Genomic DNA, 20,893 nt, shown 5'->3' on the forward strand with positions numbered 1-20,893 from the left:
TTTACTAAGTGTTGGAGCAATATGTCCCAGGACAGATCTCATAAAGACTGAACACTGAGGTTTTCTGAGAGGTAAGTTTTAAGTTTAGGCTACTTTAGGCAAGGAGTTTTCCTGGAACAAAGGGGAGGGAGATCTGTGAAGGGTAATGATCTAGGGTATTCAGGATACAAGCTTTCCTGCCATGGAGTTCCATGTAAAACAAGGGCAGAGTACAAGAGGCTAGAGGCACACTTGGAATGGTCCATGAAGAGACAAGTAAAGTTATAATTAGCTGAATGCCCTGCATGAGATCACAGTAATAGGGTGATTAACACTTTACATACATCTTTGTAGAAAGAGCAGTACCAGAGCCAAAGTTTCAGTATTTCCATCTCTACATGAACATATATGATTTTGAAACAGAGTCCTGTTAAAATGACTCACAAGTACTGCTGAGGGCAGCACATTTGATCATGTACTTGAGAAAGCTCTTCTGTATTTTATAATGGTTTGATCCTGTAGATAAGATGCCATTGATTCAGGAGGACTAATTGAGAAGCAGTCAAACAGGTGTTGCCTTGATAGGTCTCTTGCTTTACTGAGACCTAAACTTAGTGACTGTTGTGCTGAAAAGGCAAAAAAGAATAACCTTTAAATTAATGGCTTTCATCTAACTGCTTTCATGCAATCCAGCACAACCACAGGAAGCAAACCAGAAGGGGCTGAATTCAACCAGAGCCAGTAGTTAAATGTTCTGAGCCAGGCCTCTGGGAAAATGGAGGGGAGATCAGTTTCAAATGACAGAGTGGCATTTGAAATGCACCTTAGTACAGAGAAACATTTTCTAAGAAATTTAAACCACAACTACCAGTGGCTTTAAATTGGCATCAGGGCAAATTTCAATCATATAAACAAGTGTTGGTTGTATTATTATTTCTTCCTAGCCAATCTGATCCCTCTTAATGTAATCTTTCATGATGACATAACCTTGGCTTTTGGTGAGTAAAGCCTATTACATTGTTCCAAGGAAAATAGAACATGAAGGCAAATTTGGTTTCAGGCAAATGTAACTGAAACTCATATGTTTGCTCTGTTGCTGTAACCACTTAATCTTCAGTTCAAAGCCTAAATGGCCCTTGTCCAACATTTATTCTCTTTACTTGAACTTACATCCTGCCCACTTACCGAATCTCCCCAGTGCTAGTTACAAAAAAATCACAATTAAAACAGATCCAATTCACAATAAAATCATAATACCACAAAGCATACAAATGATAAAATTAACAAAACAGCACACATCTAAAATTATAGTATTCCCCCAGGTTTTTAAACAAGAATAATAAGTTTAGACCAGTGTTAAAATGTATATATTTTTTGGAATTTGAAGATGTCTGAAATAGTTTAGGCTTTAGATCATTGCCCTACCAGTACTTTTACACTGTACTGTGCTGGCAAATGACAGCTCTCCTATTGACTGCTAACATTTGGGTAAGAATTCTTATATCCTTCCCAAATCTGTATCAAACTTCCTTAATGCATCCATTGCTGCAAGACAGTTTGTCTACTATAATAAATAAATACTTAATAAATACTCTACTTTTTGGACAATGCATTGTAAAAAACAAGTAATTATATGAAGTAAACTACTATTAAAATTAATAAACAGTAATTCTCTCTACCTTGGTTATGTAGGCCCCATTTGTTGCTATTGTTTTATTAATCAAAGTTTATAGCTCACCATGAGTCCAGAATAGCTATCAGCTTTTAAAATCTCATTTAACTTTACAGCCATTGTATGTGCACACTGTTTCCCCCATTTTAAAGATGAGCAGCTAAAACAGAGACATCATGAATCACCAGGAACCATCCTGTGAATGCTGCTCCATGTAAGATGTATTTCCTCCACAGCAGGTACTTCTGTGGAGGAAATTGCAGGTATCCAGCATGTCATGTGTATGCATAAATGTCCATAAATGTCATGCGTATATGCAATGGGAAGGTGCAGTTAGCAACATCTTCCTACTACATAGACATATGACAACCATAGATATGTGGGTATTAGTTAATCCTGCTGCTGGATTCATACTGTTTCCTATGTGAAAGTTTTAACTTTGTGGGAGATTTCCTTCTGTGTGGAGTAGACCCAAATCAATGCCTTTTGGGGAATTGTTCCCAGATTTCCAGATCTAACCCTAATATTCTGAGTTTATATCCTCTAGTTCTCTGAGATCTGCACCAGCCAAAATTCAAGCTTGCCACGTGCTCCATATTTTTAACCAGTCTAACTTGCTAACAATTAGCAAAGCCAAAAAAGAATCCGGGGGGGGGGAAGGAAGAAGAGAGTTTATAATCCTCAACGCCTGTATTCAAATGTTATCTGCAATAAGTTAGAGGGGGAACTATTCACCTCTTATTTTTTCCTAGATATGGTATCATCCATGCTGGTGGCATAGGAAAATATCTCAGTGACTGGATACTCAGTGGGGAGCCTCCTTTTGATTTAATAGAATTAGATCCAAACAGGTACGGAAAATGGACAACTACAGAATTCACAGAAGCAAAAGCAAGAGAATCTTATGGATTTAACAATATTGGTAAGATGACTGGTTATAAACTTTCCCCATGAAAAACATTAAATTGATACTTGAATAAAATATTCTTGTTCTGGTTTTCCACCTCCCTATTTTCCCCCTGAATGAAAGGAAACCAGGCTTGGTTTTGCTTTATCATGTGGTTTGCTGAGACAGTTTACACTGTACATAGTGCATATAAATTGCTACCTTTTTTTAACCGTTATGATGTTTCACAGTCTCCAAATATGTATTCTTCAAAAACATTATTTGTAGCTACAAGAAAAATATTCTATGTACATGTGATTCTGTCATATGTTTTACCATGTTGATGTATAATATTTAGTACATTTTTTTACCTTTGTAGTTGGCTATCCTAAAGAAGAAAGATTTGCTGGGAGACCTACGGAAAGAGTCAGTGGGCTTTATGAAGTCCTTAAGTCTAAATGCTCCATGGGATTCCATGCAGGATGGGAGCAACCTCATTGGTTCTATAAACCTGGGGATGAGATTGGATACAAGTAAATGAAAGTTAAATATTTATTTATTGTTGTATTTGGCTTTTATGGTGGTTAAAACAAAAAGGGATTACAAAGAGCTCTGAAAGGATCTTTGCAAATTATGTGAATGGGCAGTAAAATGGCAAATGTAATTCAGTGTAAGCAAGTGCAAAGTGATGCACATTGGGGCAAAAAATCCTAATTTTGCATATTTGTTCATGGAGTCTGAACTGGCAGTAACTGATGAAGAACTAGGCCTCGGGGTCATAGTGGATAGCTTGATGTGTGTCCAGTGTGCAGCAGCTGTATAAAAGGTGAATTCCATGCTAGAGATCATTGGGAATGGGATTGAAAATAAAACTGCCACTATCATAATGCCATTATACAAATCTACGGTTTCACCAAACTTGGAATACCGTGTTCTGTTCTTGTCACCTCACACCAAAAAGGATATTGTAAAGCTGGAAAAGGCTCAGAAAAGGACAACTAGAATGATGAAGGAATGAGGAAAGGTTACAACAGTGGAGCTTTTTAGTTTAGAGAAAAGATAAGGGGGGATATGATAGAGGTGTATAAAATTATGCATGGAGTGGAGAAAGTGGATAGGGAGACATTTTTCTTTCTCTCATAATACTGAAACCCAGGGCCATCCAATAAAGCTGAATGTTGGAAGTTTCAGAGCAGAAAAAAGAAAGCACTCCTTCACACAGCGCATAGTTAAATGATAGATTTTGCTCTCGCAAGAAGTAGTAATGGCCACCAACTTGGGTTGCTTTAAAACAGGGTTAGATAAATTCATGGAGGATAAGGCTATATTCTACCTCCACTTTTTTGGAGGCAATATACCTCTGAATAACAGTTGCTAGGAATCATAAGTAGGGAGAGGGGTGTTGCACTCAGGTCCTGCTTGTGGGCTTCCCATAGACATCTGGTTGGCCTTTGTGAGTACAGAATGCTGGACTAGATGGACTTTTGGCCTGATCCAGCAGAGCTCTTATGTTTTTATGTCATAGAATTGATTTATCTTTCAGAATTTAACAGAAGTATGTTCTGTCTTCCATTTCTGTTGGGTGGCTTTTAATATTTTGGCTGTGCTAAAAGCTATATGCTTATTTTCTTACTGCATTTATATTCTGTTTTCCTCTCCTCATTTTATTCTCACAACAACCCTGTGAAATAGGTTAGGCTGAAAGACATTGATAGGTCTAAGGTCACGTAGTGAGCTTGAAGGCTGAGTAGGATTTGAACCTGAGCATCCCTGGTTCTAGTCTGACACTCCAACTGCTACACCACACTGGTTGTACTCATATGAACGTAATATAAACCTAATTTTGTTCTAAACTAGCTTAACTAATTATTTTTCTCAAAATTTGGAAAACTCTTACATTCTTATATGTCTGTATACAGAACCAGCTTACATATACCATCCTGTGAATGCCATAAACTATTATGTGGGTCAAATGATCACTCTGATCTTTCTAGCTCAAAATAGAATGAAGCTTTGTGAGAGCCAGGTGTGCACAGCATGTCACACATTGTATTATATATCTTGTAGGTTGCCACATGTGGCCTCAGTGTTCCATCACTAAAAGTGCAATTTCCAGAATTTGTAAATTGTAAACCAACCCTTCTTTATATTCTGAGACTGCTGTTGGGAATTGCTTCTCTAGTCATTTAATATAATTATAAGTTATTGGGGACAGGCATAGAAGTTTTTAAACCTAAACTGAGCACAGAAGTTTATAAACCTAAACTGGTTTCATTATTGGTGTAGACCTGTCCATCCTATAGCCTGTAGTGGCTGAAATAGTTTCCCTTTCCCAGAATCAAAGCAGAGTATGGGTCATTTCTGATGCACAGCCATGTGTCCTGGAGTGCTCCCATAGTCATGCTTATATCTAAATTTCAGGCATGAAGTAGTAGTTATGTAGTGGCTATTGAATGAAGGTACATCCTTGAAGCTAAGCAGGTCAACCTCTGGATGGGAGAATGAGCGCAAACCCCATGTATGCTACTTTGAGTTTCTTGAAGAATGTATTTTGATCAAAAATTAACAAGTAGATCAGTATTGCATTGATACTGAAAAACTGCCTTGCACATAGGCACATTTTTTGCTCCCTGCTTACTCAGACTGAGAGGTATGCTACCTCACACTTTTGTGTGAAGCAATATATTTTCTTCTACAGCTACCTGACAATGGATGGATTCAGACATAACACTAAGGAAAAGTTTACTTTCACTGTGGCTTGTTGAACAAGCCAGGATCTGGTTTGTAGATGACCAAGGGAGTCTGTCCTGCCCAGAGTCCGAGGGACAAGACGGAGGCAAGACTGGAATTCTTGTTTTATTAGAGTAATGGTTACATCGAAAGCAGTGCGCTTCATAGACCTCTCTATGCTGACTCACTACTGACCCTAACTAGACTACCTAAGCATGCTCTGCAGCGTGTGGAGTAAGTTGACTGAGCACCCCTAATCAGGGGGGCACCACCTTAAATAGGGAAGATCTTTGCCTGTAATCTCTGACTCCTTTGAAGTTTCACCTTCTGACCAACCCGCTTCTTGTGGCATCTTGCGCGGGGCGAGGGGGGGGTGAGTCTCCCCCTGCTCATCTGACAGTGCAGGCTCGCTAGGTGCCGGCGCAACTTCAGGGGGTGGGGAACCCGCTGGCAGGGAAGCGTTTTAAGTGCCAGGCGGGGAGCCCAGGGTGGTGGAATTGGTGCATGAGAGAGGTCATCCCCCAACGGCTCTGTTAGGGTGCTTGTAGGTGGAGCGAGCTCTGCGTTGACAGGAGGACTGTCCATGGGAACTGGTGGGCTGTCAACTTATTCCCTCCCTCAATGCCCTCGAAAACCTCATCCATCGCTGGCTCCTCTCCCTGCTCCTCCTGGGGGAGCTGGGGCTCAACAGAGCCATGGTTTGTTTTATCAGATATTGGCTTGTTGTCCCCATCTCCTCTACAGATACCTGGCTGCTATCCTGAACACTATCCCAGAAACTTTACAGTGGTTGAGGACTGGCATGGCTATTTATCTCAGCAGCCAACTCAAACTGCTCAAGGATCATGTAAGGAGATGGACTGAATACAGGTTAACAGATGGTCACAGGAGCAGCCCATTCCCCCTCCCCTGCTTAGCTGGCATCGGAGCCTTGACTCCTGGCTTGCCTGAAATACTGCTGTCTTCAGTGTACCTAGTGTGACATTTCTTCTATTCAGGAGGATGGTGCCTAATTTTTCTGAGAATGATGTGGTGCATGGCTCCCAAGTGCTTACTATGAATAAAGACTTCCTTAACTTGTTTATCACTGCGCTGGTAAGCAGAAAAAATGAACCTCCATCAGGCCCACTTATTTGAAGAGCTCAATATTGCCCCATTATGGTACATATTTTGAATTTGTTTTGCACCTTGAGTCTGAGCCATAAGTCAACAAGAGCCCTCTCTCTTCCTTGCTTCAATATTTGACCCTTTACCTTTAGGACTTCAGCTGCTGGGAGTTCTGGATTCCCTCAGAAGTAACAAAAGGGGTCTGCAAAACAAGCTGTTGTTACACAGTTGTAAAACAAAAAATGACCTTTATGTGCTTTAGGTCCTAAGAACCTAATCTGGAATTGGATTTTAAAGATTAGAGTATTTATCCACCTTCCAAGGGAACACAAAGGAGCACAGGGTACATATGAACTTTTTTACACTTTCCCAAATTGTGATCATGTGCTGGATTCAGCAATTGTCCTTGGACTACCTGTCTCCAAAGAGACAGTGCTCCAGGGTCACTCTTTGGTCCACAAGGTGATAACCCTGAATAGTCACAAGTGTGACTTTTTCAGGATCAGGGCTGCATAAAGCACTTGCATTGAGGAACAAAGGTTAGAATTGTGTACTAAATTGTGTCATTTTTTAAAATTGGGATAGGTTGCTAAGAACAAAGTTGTGCTTTCCAAATGTGTGCATGGATAGATGTTGGTACAATGTCCCTTGTACACATGCACATCACCAAATGGTCAATATAGGAATCAAATTGATTATATAATTTAGCAGAAGATGCAGAAGTTCCATACTTTCTGCAAAAACAAGACCAGGAGGAGACTGCAGTACAGATCATGAACTGGTAATATCGAAAATCAGAGTAAAGCTAAAGAAGAACAACAAAGCAATCATAATGCCAAAATACAATTTAAATAACATCCCAGAAGAATATAAAGATCAAATAAGGAACAGGTTTGAGGTTTTAAACTTAGTTGATAGAGAACCAGAAGAACTATGGATTGAAGTCGGAGACATTATCAGGGAAGAATGCAAAAAGACAATACCTCCAGTTTAAAAGAAAGACCTCAATGGATGACTGACAAAACTCTTAAAATGGTTAAAGAGAAAAGGAAGGCAAAAGCAAAAGGAGACAGAAACACAGTTAGAACCCTAAAGGCAATAATACAGCAACTAGTACGTAGGGACAAAGAGAACTATTACAATAGTTATTGTATAGAAATACTGTACAATAAAAAAGATAGAGCCCTATTCCAAAATATTAGAGAAATTAAAGGGAAATTTTAACCAAGAATAGGGATGTTGAATAATCAACAGGCAAACACAGTGACTGATTGAGATAAAATAAAAGGAAGATGGAAGCAATAAATTGAAGAACTATGTAAAAGAGATGCAAGGAAGACAGATTCATTCACGGGGGAACTGTATGACAAAGAACAAGAAATTTTAGAATGTGAGGTGAAAGCTGCTCTTAAAATACTTGGAAGAAACAAATCCCAGGAATAGATGGCATACCAATAGAGTTGCTATAAGTTACTGAGACTGAATCTGTCCAAATTTTGACAAAAATTGTCAGCAAACATGGAAAAGAAAACAATGGCCCACGGACTGGAAGCATTCAATATACATCCCAATTCCAAAAAAGGGGGGATCCCAGGGAATGCAGTATATCAATGGACTGCTTTCAAGTCGATTCCGACTTATGGGCGACCCTATGAATAGGGTTTTCATGGTAAGCTGTATTCAGAGGTGGTTTACCATTGCCTTCTTCTGAGGCTGGGAGGCAGTGACTGGCCCAAGGTCACCCAGTGAGCTTCATGGCTGTGTGGGGATTCGAACCCTGGTCTCCCAGGTCATAGTCCAACACCTTAACCACTACACCACACTGGCTCTCTACTATTTCCTTTATATCCGATGCAAGTAAAGTAATGCTCAAGATTCTACAACAAAGGCTCTTACCATCTATGGAGCAAGAAATGCCAGATGTCCCAGCTGGATATAGAAAGGGAAGATGTACTAGAGATCATATTGCAAACATATGTTGGATAATGGAACGGACCAAGGCATTTCAGAAGAAAATCACCCTGTGCTTTTTAGATTACAGTGAAGTCTTTGATTGTGTAGATCATGAAAAAGTATGGAATGCTTTAAAAGAAATGGGGATGCCACAGTATCTGATTGTCCTGATGCGCAATGTGTACTGTTAACAAGAGGCTACCATAAGAACAGAATATGGAGAAACCGATTGGTTCCCAACTGAGACGGGTGTATTTTATCACCCTATTTGTTTAATATATATGCCGAACATGTAATACGGAAAGCAGGATTGGACCAAGATAAAGGAGGTGTGAAACTTGGAAGGAGAAATATCAATAATTTAAGATATGCAGACGATACCATACTACTAGCAGAAACCAGTAACGATTTGAAACAAATGCTGATGAAAGTTAAAGAGGAAAGCACAAAAGCAGGACTACAGCTGAACGTCAAAAAGACTAAAGTAATGATAACAGAAGACTTATGTAACTTTAAAGTTGACAATGAGGACATTGAACTTGTCAAGGATTATCAATACCTTGGCACAGTCATTAACCAAAATGGAGAGAATAGTCAAGAAATCAGAAGAAGGCTAGGACTGGGGAGGACAGCTATGAGAGAACTAGAAAAGATCCTCAAATGCAAAGATGTATCACTGAACATTAAAGTTATTCAGAGCATGGTATTCCTGATCTCTATGTATGGATGTGAAAGTTGGACAGTGAAAAAAGCGGAAAAGAGAAAAATCAACTCATTTGAAATGTGGTGTTGGAGGAGAGCTTTGCGCATACCATGGACTGCAAAAAAGACAAATAATTGGATGTTAGAACAAATTAAACCAGAACTGTCACTAGAAGCTAAAATGATGAAACTGAGGTTATCATACTTTGGACACATAATGAGAAGACATGATTCACTAGAAAATACAATAATGCTGGGGAAAACAGAAGGGAGTAGAAAAAGAGGAAGGCCAAACGAGAGATGGATTGATTCCATAAAGGAAGCTGCAGACCTGAACTTACAAGATCTGAACAGAGTGGTTCACGACAGATGCTCTTGGAGGTCGCTGATTCATAGGGTTGCCATAAGTCATAATCGACTTGAAGGCACATAACAACAACAACAAAATGTCCCTTTAATTTTTTCTTCCTTGCAAGGCTGCTATAGAGCTAGGTGGGCAGGCTGGAGAAGGGAGGTTTTGATAGTGAGGAGGTGGGTAGAGAAAAGAGCCTATTGCTAGGCCAATTGAGAAGGGAGGTTGAGCTCTGGAAAAATGCTAGTCTTTAGCCATGTGAAAGGTTTTGCTTTTTAACCACTATTGCCTCAGATCTCTGTAGCTGTGGCAGAAGGTCAAAACAAAGTAGGATTAAGTCAGGATAGCAGGTTTGAATGCAACAAAAATCTGCATCCAACACAAGTCAAAATTCAAAAACCAACTTTATGGTTTCAGATCATGACTTGCTGGCCCGAAGCAAATTCCAGTTAGTTGGTTGAGGTGGGTTAGGATATAAAAACAAACTACAGTTAAACTATGTAAACTCTGGTCCTGACATGACCAATAAATAAACCACTGCTTATTTCTAGAAATTTCCTCAAGAGTAAGGGCTGATTCATGGTCCTGTCTGCCTTTCTTTTATCATTTAATTACAAAGGACCTGAGCAAATAAATATCCCTTCTCTTGCTGCAGTCATGGCCTGAAGTTTCATAGCATTATTCAGTTACTCAAACACACATAAGAGGAAGCATATCCTGATGGCAAGCCCTGCCCTCTACCGTACACATGTATGTTTGCACATCTCTAATTTTGCCTGTATTGATTGATTTATATGTGCAGTTGGTGACTTGTAAAAACCATAGTCCAACTCCCCACTGCACTTACATCTTTACATCAGTATGGATGTTGACACATAGCAGATGTATAAGTAGTAAACACATGCATGTTTTGGGTGAGGCTTGCTGCCATAATCCTGCTCCCCCCTGTGTTTATGAGATTCCACTCTTCAAAGCATACTGTGAGAACCTGCGATAATCTCCAGCTCATAACATGCAAAGCAACAAATAACATTAAAAATAAATTCACTAGAGCAATATTTTTCCATAATTTCAGAGGAAAAATAACCAAGCCTTTTTTCCTTTTAATCTTCCTCACTCTGCCACATAAACTTGACTCTTTTGCTGCAGCAGCATCCCTTACAATTTTACTGGGGTGATAGGTTGGTATTCCAAATGGACTTAAGAGTCTGTCCATGTAATGTTGATGAAGTGGAAACTTGAGTCGTCCTGCTTTTTTTGCCATTTTTATTTTGGAATTCATAACCAACTAATTACCTCCCTTCTGGCCTTACGGGTGGGTAGGCAAAATACCTCTCAGTCCAAGAGAAGATAGAGAAAGCAGTTGGTGAATTGACTGCCTGATTTTATTGTTCCAGGAATTGGCCTTGTGGGTTTTTAAATGCATTGTTGTAGTTGCTTATTATTGTATTGTATTTGTATTCTCCACTTCTCTACAGTAATTTTATCTGCATCTGTAATGTTCTTAATTTTGGCCTACAGAATGCAATAATCACTCATTTTTAATATAAAATATCAACTCAGTTGAGTTGTTCTGGATTTGTAACTAAATTAAAGCTATTTTATTGATATATATATCCTGCCCTTTCTCCTAGTAGGAGCCCAGGGCGGTAAAAAAAGCACTAAAAACACATTAATACATCATAAAAACAGCCTTTAAAATATATTAAAACAAAACATGTTTTAAATATATTAAAACAAAACATACTTACTTGTTTCCGGGCCAAATTCAAAGTGCTAGTTTTGAATTATAAAGCCTTACACGGTGCGGGACCACAATACCTGGTGGAACGCCTCTCCCGATATGAACCTACCCGCTCACTACGTTCAACATCAAAGGCCCTCCTCCGAGTTCCGACTCATAGAGAAGCTCGGAGGGTTGTAACAAGATCTAGGGCCTTTTCAGTGGTGCCCCCCGAACTATGGAATAGTTTTTCCGACGAGGTGCGCCTGGCGCCTACACTTCTATCTTTTCGGCGCCAGGTTAAAACCTTTTTATTTTCCCAGGCATTTTAACATATTTTATTGTTGTTAATATATACCAGGCTGTTAAATATTTAATATGTATGCTTTTAGTGTTTCTATTGTTATTTTATTGTATTTTATTGTATTGTATTTACTTTATGCTGTGCACCGCCCAGAGAGCCTTTGGCTTTGGGCGGTATAACAATTGAATAAAATAAATAAATAAATAAATAAATAAATAAATAAAAAACATTTTAAAAAAGCTTTAAAAAATCTATTTTTTTAAAAAAGGTTTACAAACATTAAAAAGCAATTCCAACACAGATGCAGACTGGGATAAGGTCTCTACTTAAAAGGCTTGTTGAAAGAGGAAGGTCTTCAGTAGGCGTCGAAAAGATAACAGAGATGGCGCCTGACTAATATTTAAGGGGAGGGAATTCCAAAGGGTAGGTGCTGCCACACTAAAGGTCCATTTCCTATGTTGTGCAGAACGGACCTCCTGATAAGATGGTACCTGCAGGAGGCCCTCAGTTGCAGAGCGCAGTGATCGACTAAGTATATAAGGAATAAGACGGTCTTTCAGGTATCCTGGTCCCAAGCTGTATAGGACTTTGTACACCAAAACTAGAACCTTGAACTTGGCCCAGTAGCTAATAGGTAGCCAGTGCAATTCTTTCGGCAGTGGGATGACATGTTGGTGATACCCTGCCCCAGTGAGCAGTCTCGCCGCTGCATTTTGCACCAGCTGCAGCTCCGGACCGACCTCAAGGGTAGTCCCACATAAAGCACATTACAGTAATCCAGCCTGGAGGTTACCAGTGCATGGACAACAGTGGTCAGGCTATCCCAGTCCAGAAACAGCTGCAGCTGTCTTACCAGTCAAACCCAGTAAAAGGTACTCCTAGCCACAGAGGTCACCTGAGCCTCTATTTATTTATTACATTTATATACCGCCACATCGCTGAAGCTCTCTGGGCGGTTTACAGGAATTAAAAACATTAAAAACAAATACACATTTAAAAACACATTTTTTAAAAAAAACAATTTAAAAACACAAGCTAAAATGCCTGGGAGAAGAGGAAAGTCTTGACCTGGCGCTGAAAAGATAACAGTGTTGGCACCAGGTGCACCTCGTCAGGAGGGCCATTCCATAATTTGGGAGCCACCACTGAGAAGACCCTCTCCTTTGTTGCCAGACTCCCAGTTTCTCTCCAAGTAGGCACCCGGAGGAGGGCCTTTGATCTTAAACGTAGTGTACGGGTGGGTTTGCATCGAGAGAGGCATTCCATCAGGTATTGTGGTCCTGAGCCGTGTAAGGCTTTATAGGTAAAAACCAGCACCTTGAATCGAGCTCAGAAACATACAGGCAGCCAATGTAAGTGTGCCAGAATCAGTTTTATATGTTCAAACCATCTGGTCCCTGTCACCAATCTGGCCGCTGCAATTTGCACAAGCTGCAGTTTCTGAACCATCTTCAAAGGCAGCCCCATGTAGAGTGCATTGCATTAATTTAACTTGGAGGTTACCAGAGCATGGACAACTGAAGCCAGGTTATCCCTGTCCAGATAGGGGTGTAGCTGGGCCAGCAACCAAAGTTGGTGGAAGGCACTCCGTGCCACTGAGGCTACCTGAGCCTCAAGTGACAGAGATGGTTTGAGGAGAACCCCAAGCTACGAACCTGCTCCTTCAGGGGGAGTGCAATCCCATCCAGGACAGGTTGGACATCCACCATCCGGTCAGAAGAACCACCCACTAACAGCATCTCAGTCTTGTCTGGATTTAGCCTCAGTTTATTAGCCCTCATCCAGTCCATTGTCGCAGCCAGGCACCGGTTCAGCACATTGACAGCCTCACCTGAAGAAGATGAAAAGGGGAAATAGAGCTGCGTGTCATCAGCATACTGATGACAATGCACTCCAAAGCTCCGGATGACCGCATCCAATAGTTTCATGTAGATGTTGAACAGCATGGGGGACAGAACTGACCCCTATGGAACCCCATACTGGAGAGTCCAGGGTGCCGAGCAATGTTCCCCAAGCACCACCTTCTGGAGCTGACCCGCCAAGTAGGAGCGGAACCACCGCCATGCAGTCCCTCCAACTCCCAACTCAGCCAGTCTTCCCAGAAGGATGCCATGGTCGATGGTATTGAAAGCCGCTGAGAGATCAAGAAGAATCAACAGAGTCATACTCCCCCTGTCTCTCTCCCAACAGAGGTCATCATACAGGGCGACAAAGGCTGTTTCCGTGCCAAAACCAGGCCTGAAACCCAACTGAAATGGATCCAGATAATCAGTCTCATCCAAGTATGTCTGGAGCTGGCCTGTCACCACTCATTCAAGGACCTTGCCCAGAAATGGAACATTTGCCACCGGCCTATCGTTATTAAAATTTTCTGGGTCCAGGGAGAGTCTCTTCAGGAGTGGTCTCGCTACTGCCTCTTTCAGGTGGCCAGGGACCACTCCCTCTCGCAGAGAGGCATTAATCACTTCCCTGGCCCAGCCAGCTGTTCCATCCCTGCTAGCTTTTATTAGCCAAGAAGGGCAAGGATCCAGCACAGAAGTGGTTGCACGAACCTGTCCAAGCACCTTGACAACGTCCTCAAGCTGCACAAACTGAAACTCATCCAAGAAATCAGGACAAGGCTGTGCTCTGGATACCTCACTTGATTCACCTGCTATAACACTGGAGTCTAAGTCCTGGTGGATGCTAAAGATTTTATCCTGGAAGTGCCTAGCAAATTCATTACAGCAGGCCTCAGATGGTTCTACCATGTCCTCTAGTGACAAAGATGGACCCAGGAGCACCCCCAGACTACGGACCTGCTCTTTCAGAGGGACTACATCCAAAGCAGGCAGCTGACCAATTATCCGAACTCAGGAACCACCAACCCACAGCATCTCTGTCTTGCTAGGATTCAGACTCAATTTATTGGCCCTCATCCAGCCCACCACTGAGTCCAGACAGCGGTCCAGGGCTTGCACGGCCTCTTCCAATTCAGATGTTACAGAGAAATAGAGTTGGGTATCATCAGCTTACTGCTGACACCTCATCCCAAATCTCCTGATGACCATTCTCAAGGGCTTCATATAGATATTAAACAGCATGGGGGACAAGATGGTACTCTGTGGCTCCCTACAACGCAACTGCCAGGGGGATGAAAGACAACCACTCAAAAGAAAATGACCCTGGAGTTAGGATAAGAACCACTCTAAAATAGTACCTCCAATACCCATCTCATGAAGTTGGCCCAGAAGGATACCATGGTTAATGGTATCAAAAGCCACTGAGAGATCAAGTAAGAATAACAGGGTCACAATCTCCCTGTCCTTCTCCTGATAAAGGTCATCCATCAGGGCAACCAAGGCCAATTCAGTCCCATAAGCAGGCCTGAACCCAGACTGGGATGGGTCAAGATAATCTGTTTCATCCAATAGTACTTGCAATTGCTGCATCGCAACCCTCTCAATCACCTTCCCTAAAAAGGGGGTATTTGTGCCTCGGTGGTAGTTGTCACAAACCAATGGGTCCAGGGTAGGCTTCTCCAGGAGCGGTCGGATCATCACCTCTTTCAGGGAGGCTGCAACCACTCCCTCCCACAATGATGTGTTGACCACACCCTGGATCCATTTGGTCAAACCCCTACGGCAAGCTTTAATAAGCCAAGAAAGGCAAGGGTCAAGAGGGCATGTTGCTGGCCGCATCGTCGCAAGCACCCTGTCCATGTCATCAGGCTGCATCAACTGAAACCATTTCCAAGAAGTTGCAGCAGATGTTGCACTGGACACCTGTAGTGTAACTATAGTCACACTAGGAAAAATAGATAAACTCATCAAAATAACTATGCCTAACTAGGGTTACCAGGTCTCCGGTTTTTGGCCAGAGTCTCTGATTTTTGGGGGTCCCCTCTGGTTCTCTGGCTAGCACACCTTAATCTCCAGACTCTCAGCTTCAATTTAAAAATCAAATTAAGTTTTTAGGTGGTCTGGTTCCCAAGATATACACCAAAACGTCAACCGCCCCCCGCACGACTGTTATATCTGTTTTACAGATCTTTAGATCTCCTAGCTCTAACTACAACTCCTATCAGCCCAATCCAGTGGCCATCCTGGCTGGGGCTGATGGGAGTTGTAGTTTAAAAAAGTAATTTTTCCAAGCTCTGGCTCTAACCCTGCCCTTTCAGGATTGTAGCCAATAAATGAAGCCAGGGTTGTGACTTGTTGATCCAGGCATGCTTAGGCTTAATTTCAACGTCAGAAAATAGTGGCTTTGAGATTTTGCAGTTTGCATAAGTAATCTGGCTTAAAGTTTTTTTTCCTCTTGTGTGCAAGAGTCAGACCCTAGGCTATGAAATATGAAAGTATTTAATCCAATACTTGCTTTCCATGTACCTGCAGTAAACCCCATTGAACGCCATTAGGACTTTTTTGAGTAGACATGGTTAGGATTGTGCTGTAAATTAATGGGACTTTTGAGTAAACATAGCACAGGCTTGTGTTTGTGTTGTAAATCTTTCTCTCCTCCTCCAATCCTATTTTTAAAGCAATTAGGCAGGGTTTACCTAGGTATCACAGTTCTAATTATGTAGGAAACTAATACTGATTTTTTTAAAAAATGTTCCTCAATGACCAACTGGTTTGACAATAAACTATTATGGGGTGTATTTTTACACCTGCAAGTGTGTATGTGTGTGTGTATGGAGCCTTTCCAACAACCCTGTGAGGTAGGGTTGGTGATTGGAAACCAAGGCAGCTCACAATAAGAAATAAATCCATTTAAAAACCAATAACCATAAAACAAGTATAAACAGTTGCAAAACAGCTTAAAGTGGCATGATTCCAAATTTTGGGTTGGGTGAATGAAGTTTATTTATTTATTTATTTTTATTTATTTATTATTTGGTTTATATCCCACCCTTCCTCCCAGTAGGAGCCCAGGGTGGCAAACAAAAGCGCTAAAAACACTTTAAAAATCATAAAAACAGACTTTAAAATATATTAAAAACAAAACATCTTTAAAAACATTTTTAAAAGCTTTAAAAACATTTTTTTTAACAAAAAGGTTTAAAAACATATTAAAAAGCAATTCCAACACAGACACAGACTGGGATAAGGTCTCAACTTAAAAGGCTTGTTAAAAGAACAAGTTCCTTATCACTTGAGGGTACAGTTTTCCCTGGTTGAGTAAGCCCCATTGAATACGTTGGGACTTGCTTCTGAGTAAACAAACATAGGATTGCACTATAAATATCTTTACAGGTTGTCTAAATAATGGACATATTTGATAGTCATGCTTATATAAATATTTTGTTATACTGTGTCCCAATAAGTATCCGATTTTACATTATGGTTGTACAATACTTCCTCTACATTTTAAGTATGCCTTGAGGTGGTCATGGTTCTCCATTGTTTTCATCCTGAGGGACAGACAGGCTGAGAGATGGTGAGTAGCCCATGGTCACCCATTACAGTTTATAGCTCATTTCCATTTTGAAAAATTAATTAAAACAATCTACATGCAGGCAAAATTTATTAAGTGGATTCACACAATACGTTTAAAGCACATCCAACTCGCATTTAAAGCGCACGACTTCCCCTAAAGAATCCTGGGAAATGTCGTTTCCCCCTCACAGTTATAGTTCTCACTGTTAACAAACTGCTGTTCCCATGATTCTGTGGTGGGATTCATGTGCTTCAAATGGGTGTTGAATGTGCTTTAAATGAATGAATGGTGTGGATCTGCTCTAGGTATGATGTGCATTCAAGCGTGAATTGAAAAGAACAATTTTAAAAGATACTTCTTACTCTTACTCATTTCTCAGACCTCTTTCTGAAGTGAAGGGTCAAATCTGTAAAGATGTTTGGAGCAGCCACGTTAAAAGATAAGGGCAGGGGGTTGCCAACCCTGCTTGGAGATGGATGTCTTTGCAGAGGATCCCTAGTCAAGGTTTACCAACAGCACAGTCCAAACTATATCTACTCAGAAGTCAGACCTGTTGAGTTCTGTGGGGCTTAATCCCTTAGTAAGTGTGTTTAGAATTGTAGCCTTCAGGGGCATCCATCTTTACTTCCCAATGCTCCCATCTAACATCTCCACAACACTAGGCTCCTTTGTCCCTACAGTGGCCTTCTGGTGACTGGCCTGGCCTGAAGGCACTTAAACCATTCTTGCTGAAAGCAAGTAGGCTACATTAAATTTCCCTACCCAGGCTCCATCTTTTAGCTCAGAATTCTATTTTAATTTCCAATCAGATATATTTTTTTAATTGTATGCTCCAAGAAACTGTGATTGATGCTTACTGTATCATGCTTAATGACATCACTTGGGCCCACCCCATGACATCACTAGGGCCCACCCCATGACATCACTAGGGCCTGCCTCCATGACATCACTAGGGCCTGCCCCTCAAATCTCAGGTTTTGGGATGCTTCTGACCTGGCAACTCTATGCCTAACATATATCAGTTTCAATTCTCCTCACCCCCAGGAGCTGGAAGAGGAAAGGAAGGGGAGGTGGCAATGTCAAGACTGTATTGTATTGTGTGAATTTCTTACAGCTAAGCAGAAAACTAAAAGGCACCTAAATATTTTTTTCTAGGCCTAGTTTTCGACGTACAAACTGGTTTGAACCTGTGGGGCGTGAATATAAACAAGTGATGGAAAAAGTGGGTGTGATTGATCTTACTCCATTTGGCAAGTTTAGAATCAAAGGCAATGATTCTGTTAAATTTTTAGATCGTCTGTTTGCAAATGTGATCCCAAAGGTAAATGGAAACATAACTATACTATTCTTGGGTAAAGTTCTACATAGGCTACAAAAAAGTTTATTCTGTGAATAAGAAGTGGTAAAGAAGTGGGATTATATTCACCCCACCACCTAGGTGTACCTGGCCCAGCCTGGGCCCATCCCATACCCGCACATTAGATATAAGGTTGGACTGGAGTCTATACATTTTACATACGGGCATTTTACCGAATCTGCATACCTCAAAACTGAGCTGGGTAAAGATGACAGAAATTGTATCTAAACAAATTAAAAACTATGGACATAGGCCTCATTGAAACATTACCTCAGATTTGCAGATGAATCAGATTGAAATCAGGTAGAATTGATGTCACGATGGAGGAGGAATTTGATTAGGTTCACACTGAAATGTGAAGCTAACTTAATTTCTCCCCCATCCCTATATTAAATGTGACTTACCTAGTTTGTACTTCCTAAAACAATACATGAACTGAAACTCAGCTATCCCTAGAAATTCACAGTTTCCGAATTCTGCAATGAAGTTATCCAGCCAAGTAATGCATACAAAAATGCATATACTAAGGTAAAGTGTGCATATATATATATATATATATATATATATATATATAAATGAAAAGACTATACAAAATGCATTATCCAGCATTCAAGATGGTTCCCAGGCTTATAAAATGTGGGTCCTAAGTGCCATCTTTGGGATCCCCTGGGAACCCACTTTTTTGGTGAGACTTTGGGGGGATTTGTGTTTGTTTGGGCCCTGGGTGAGAGCCAGGGTGCATTGGTGGAGTCCTGCGTGGGACCCAGGAGGTGGAGAGGGGAAGTGTGAAGGAATTTGTGTTGGTATTTATTTATTAATAATTTGTATCATGTATGTATTTTTTGTATTACTGTTTTATTGTGCATTTTTATAATACGTACTTGTTTTATTTCTCTGTACACCGCTTAGAGATCTTTTTATATATTAAGCGGTATAGAAATAGTCTAAATAAATAAATAATTTAAGGAAAATTGCGTATAAATGTGTATATTAGGAGGATCTCGCACTAAAATGTTGATGAATTTTCATGGGGATTTTTTAGAAATCACAAACTGATATGGAAATGTGGAGAACTGAAAATCGGAAAAATGAGAAACTGAGAGAAACCAAAATTGACAGATTTTTCTTTATGTGCAGTAAAACACCTCTATTGGAAAAAACAACAAGAATTGAGGTCTCTAGAAATCAGTGAAGTTTAAGCATGCCTAACTGTATTAAACTGCAGGCTGTGTATTATAGAAAGAACTTAATTTCCATTAAACATTTGGAAGCTTTTAAATAATGTCTGCTGTATGATGTTATAAGTTCTTCTTCTCCATCTTCTTCTTCTTCTCTATACAGATAGGTTTCACAAATATAAGCCATATGTTAACCCCAAGAGGCAGAGTCTATGCTGAACTCACCGTTTCTCATCTGAGGCCAGGGGAATTTTTGTTAATTACTGGTTCTGGATCAGAGCTTCATGACTTGAGGTCAGTCGTACACACTGTAACTATTGAAGCTTTAAAAGTCATTTCTGATGCTGAAAATGAGTAAGGAGTTGCTGTTCAGGAAAGCTGGAAGAGCCTGCAAATGTAGGAACGTATGAAGCTGCCTTATACTGAGTCAAACTGTTGGTCCATCTAGTTCAGTATTGTCTGTACTGATTGGCGGAGCTCTCCAGAGTTTCAGACAAGATGTCTTTCCCAGCTCTACCTGGAGATGCCAGGGATTGAGCCAGGAACATTTTGTATGCAAAGCAGATGTTTTACCACTGAGCTATGGCCTTTATGGGGTTGTCTGAATCAGAGATAAAATTGTGAATAGATCAGAGTACATCATAAAAATACTGAGATTGCTTGTCTTTTCTCCAGACATGGCTTTTGATGCAATGCAGAAGTCTTATTCACCTATAACTGAAAGAGTTGAGCCTGTTGAGCCTGGAAAAATGAAGGCTTCAATGGACCGTGATTGTCCACTGCAAATAGCAAGGAGAATATTTATTTGAATAAAGATGACAGATGGTCCCAAGAGCTAATTCCTGTTGGCTGGCCATTAATAAAACTAAATTGAACTCAAAAGGAAGTTTATAAATATTTGCAGTGATAAATTTTGTGATAGCCTCAGAAAAACTGTGGAAGAAAAGTATCTCATTGGGTTCAACAATGAGTCAGTTGCATTTTCAAAGGATATTATTATTTAATCGGTTATCTCGGATCCCCTTTTTTATATCTAGGGGTTTTCTTTCCTTCCTCTAGACATCAAAAACTGGAATTATTGAATGTGGGATAGTACGTCGTCCATGGGTGAGCTTGTCTTGGAGGCACAAGGAAAAATGATCTTGGAGAGGTGGGGGTTCTGTGTGATTTGGGTCTACCTGATTGTCATATTTGTCATTCTACTGCTGATAGGCATTTTAGTGTTTGGATTAATAAAGCGTTGTCTTTTATTTTCAGATGGATTGAAGAGGAGGCAGTTAGAGGACAGTATAATGTTGAGATTAGAAATATTACAGAAGAAATTGGAGTACTGGGTATAGCTGGTCCATGTGCACGGAAAGTCCTCCAGAGGTTGACAACAGAGGATCTCAGTGATACAGCATTTAGTTTTCTACTATCCAGACATTTAAAAATTGTGGATATTCCCGTTACTGCAATTAGAATATCCTATACAGGTAGGGGGGTGGAAGGGATTATTATCAGTCTTGTAAACAAAACAGCTGGTTTTTCTA

The 20,893-nt window shown here is 40.5% G+C and overlaps 1 protein-coding gene across 1 annotated transcript in view; it reads left to right on the forward strand.

Annotated features, from left to right (window-relative positions):
• The window catches only part of DMGDH (dimethylglycine dehydrogenase), a 61,682-nt gene that overhangs the window by 20,724 nt on the left and 20,065 nt on the right, over nt 1-20,893 (forward strand). The window contains exons 8-12 of the mRNA XM_061619911.1: nt 2,404-2,573; nt 2,917-3,070; nt 17,982-18,147; nt 19,525-19,655; nt 20,619-20,836. Of these exons, the coding sequence (XP_061475895.1) occupies nt 2,404-2,573; nt 2,917-3,070; nt 17,982-18,147; nt 19,525-19,655; nt 20,619-20,836 (839 nt within the window). The remainder of the gene's footprint in view (nt 1-2,403; nt 2,574-2,916; nt 3,071-17,981; nt 18,148-19,524; nt 19,656-20,618; nt 20,837-20,893) is intronic.

This window comes from Rhineura floridana, chromosome 1 (assembly GCF_030035675.1).
Source record: "Rhineura floridana isolate rRhiFlo1 chromosome 1, rRhiFlo1.hap2, whole genome shotgun sequence".
NCBI classification, from domain to species: Eukaryota; Metazoa; Chordata; class Lepidosauria; order Squamata; family Rhineuridae; genus Rhineura; species Rhineura floridana.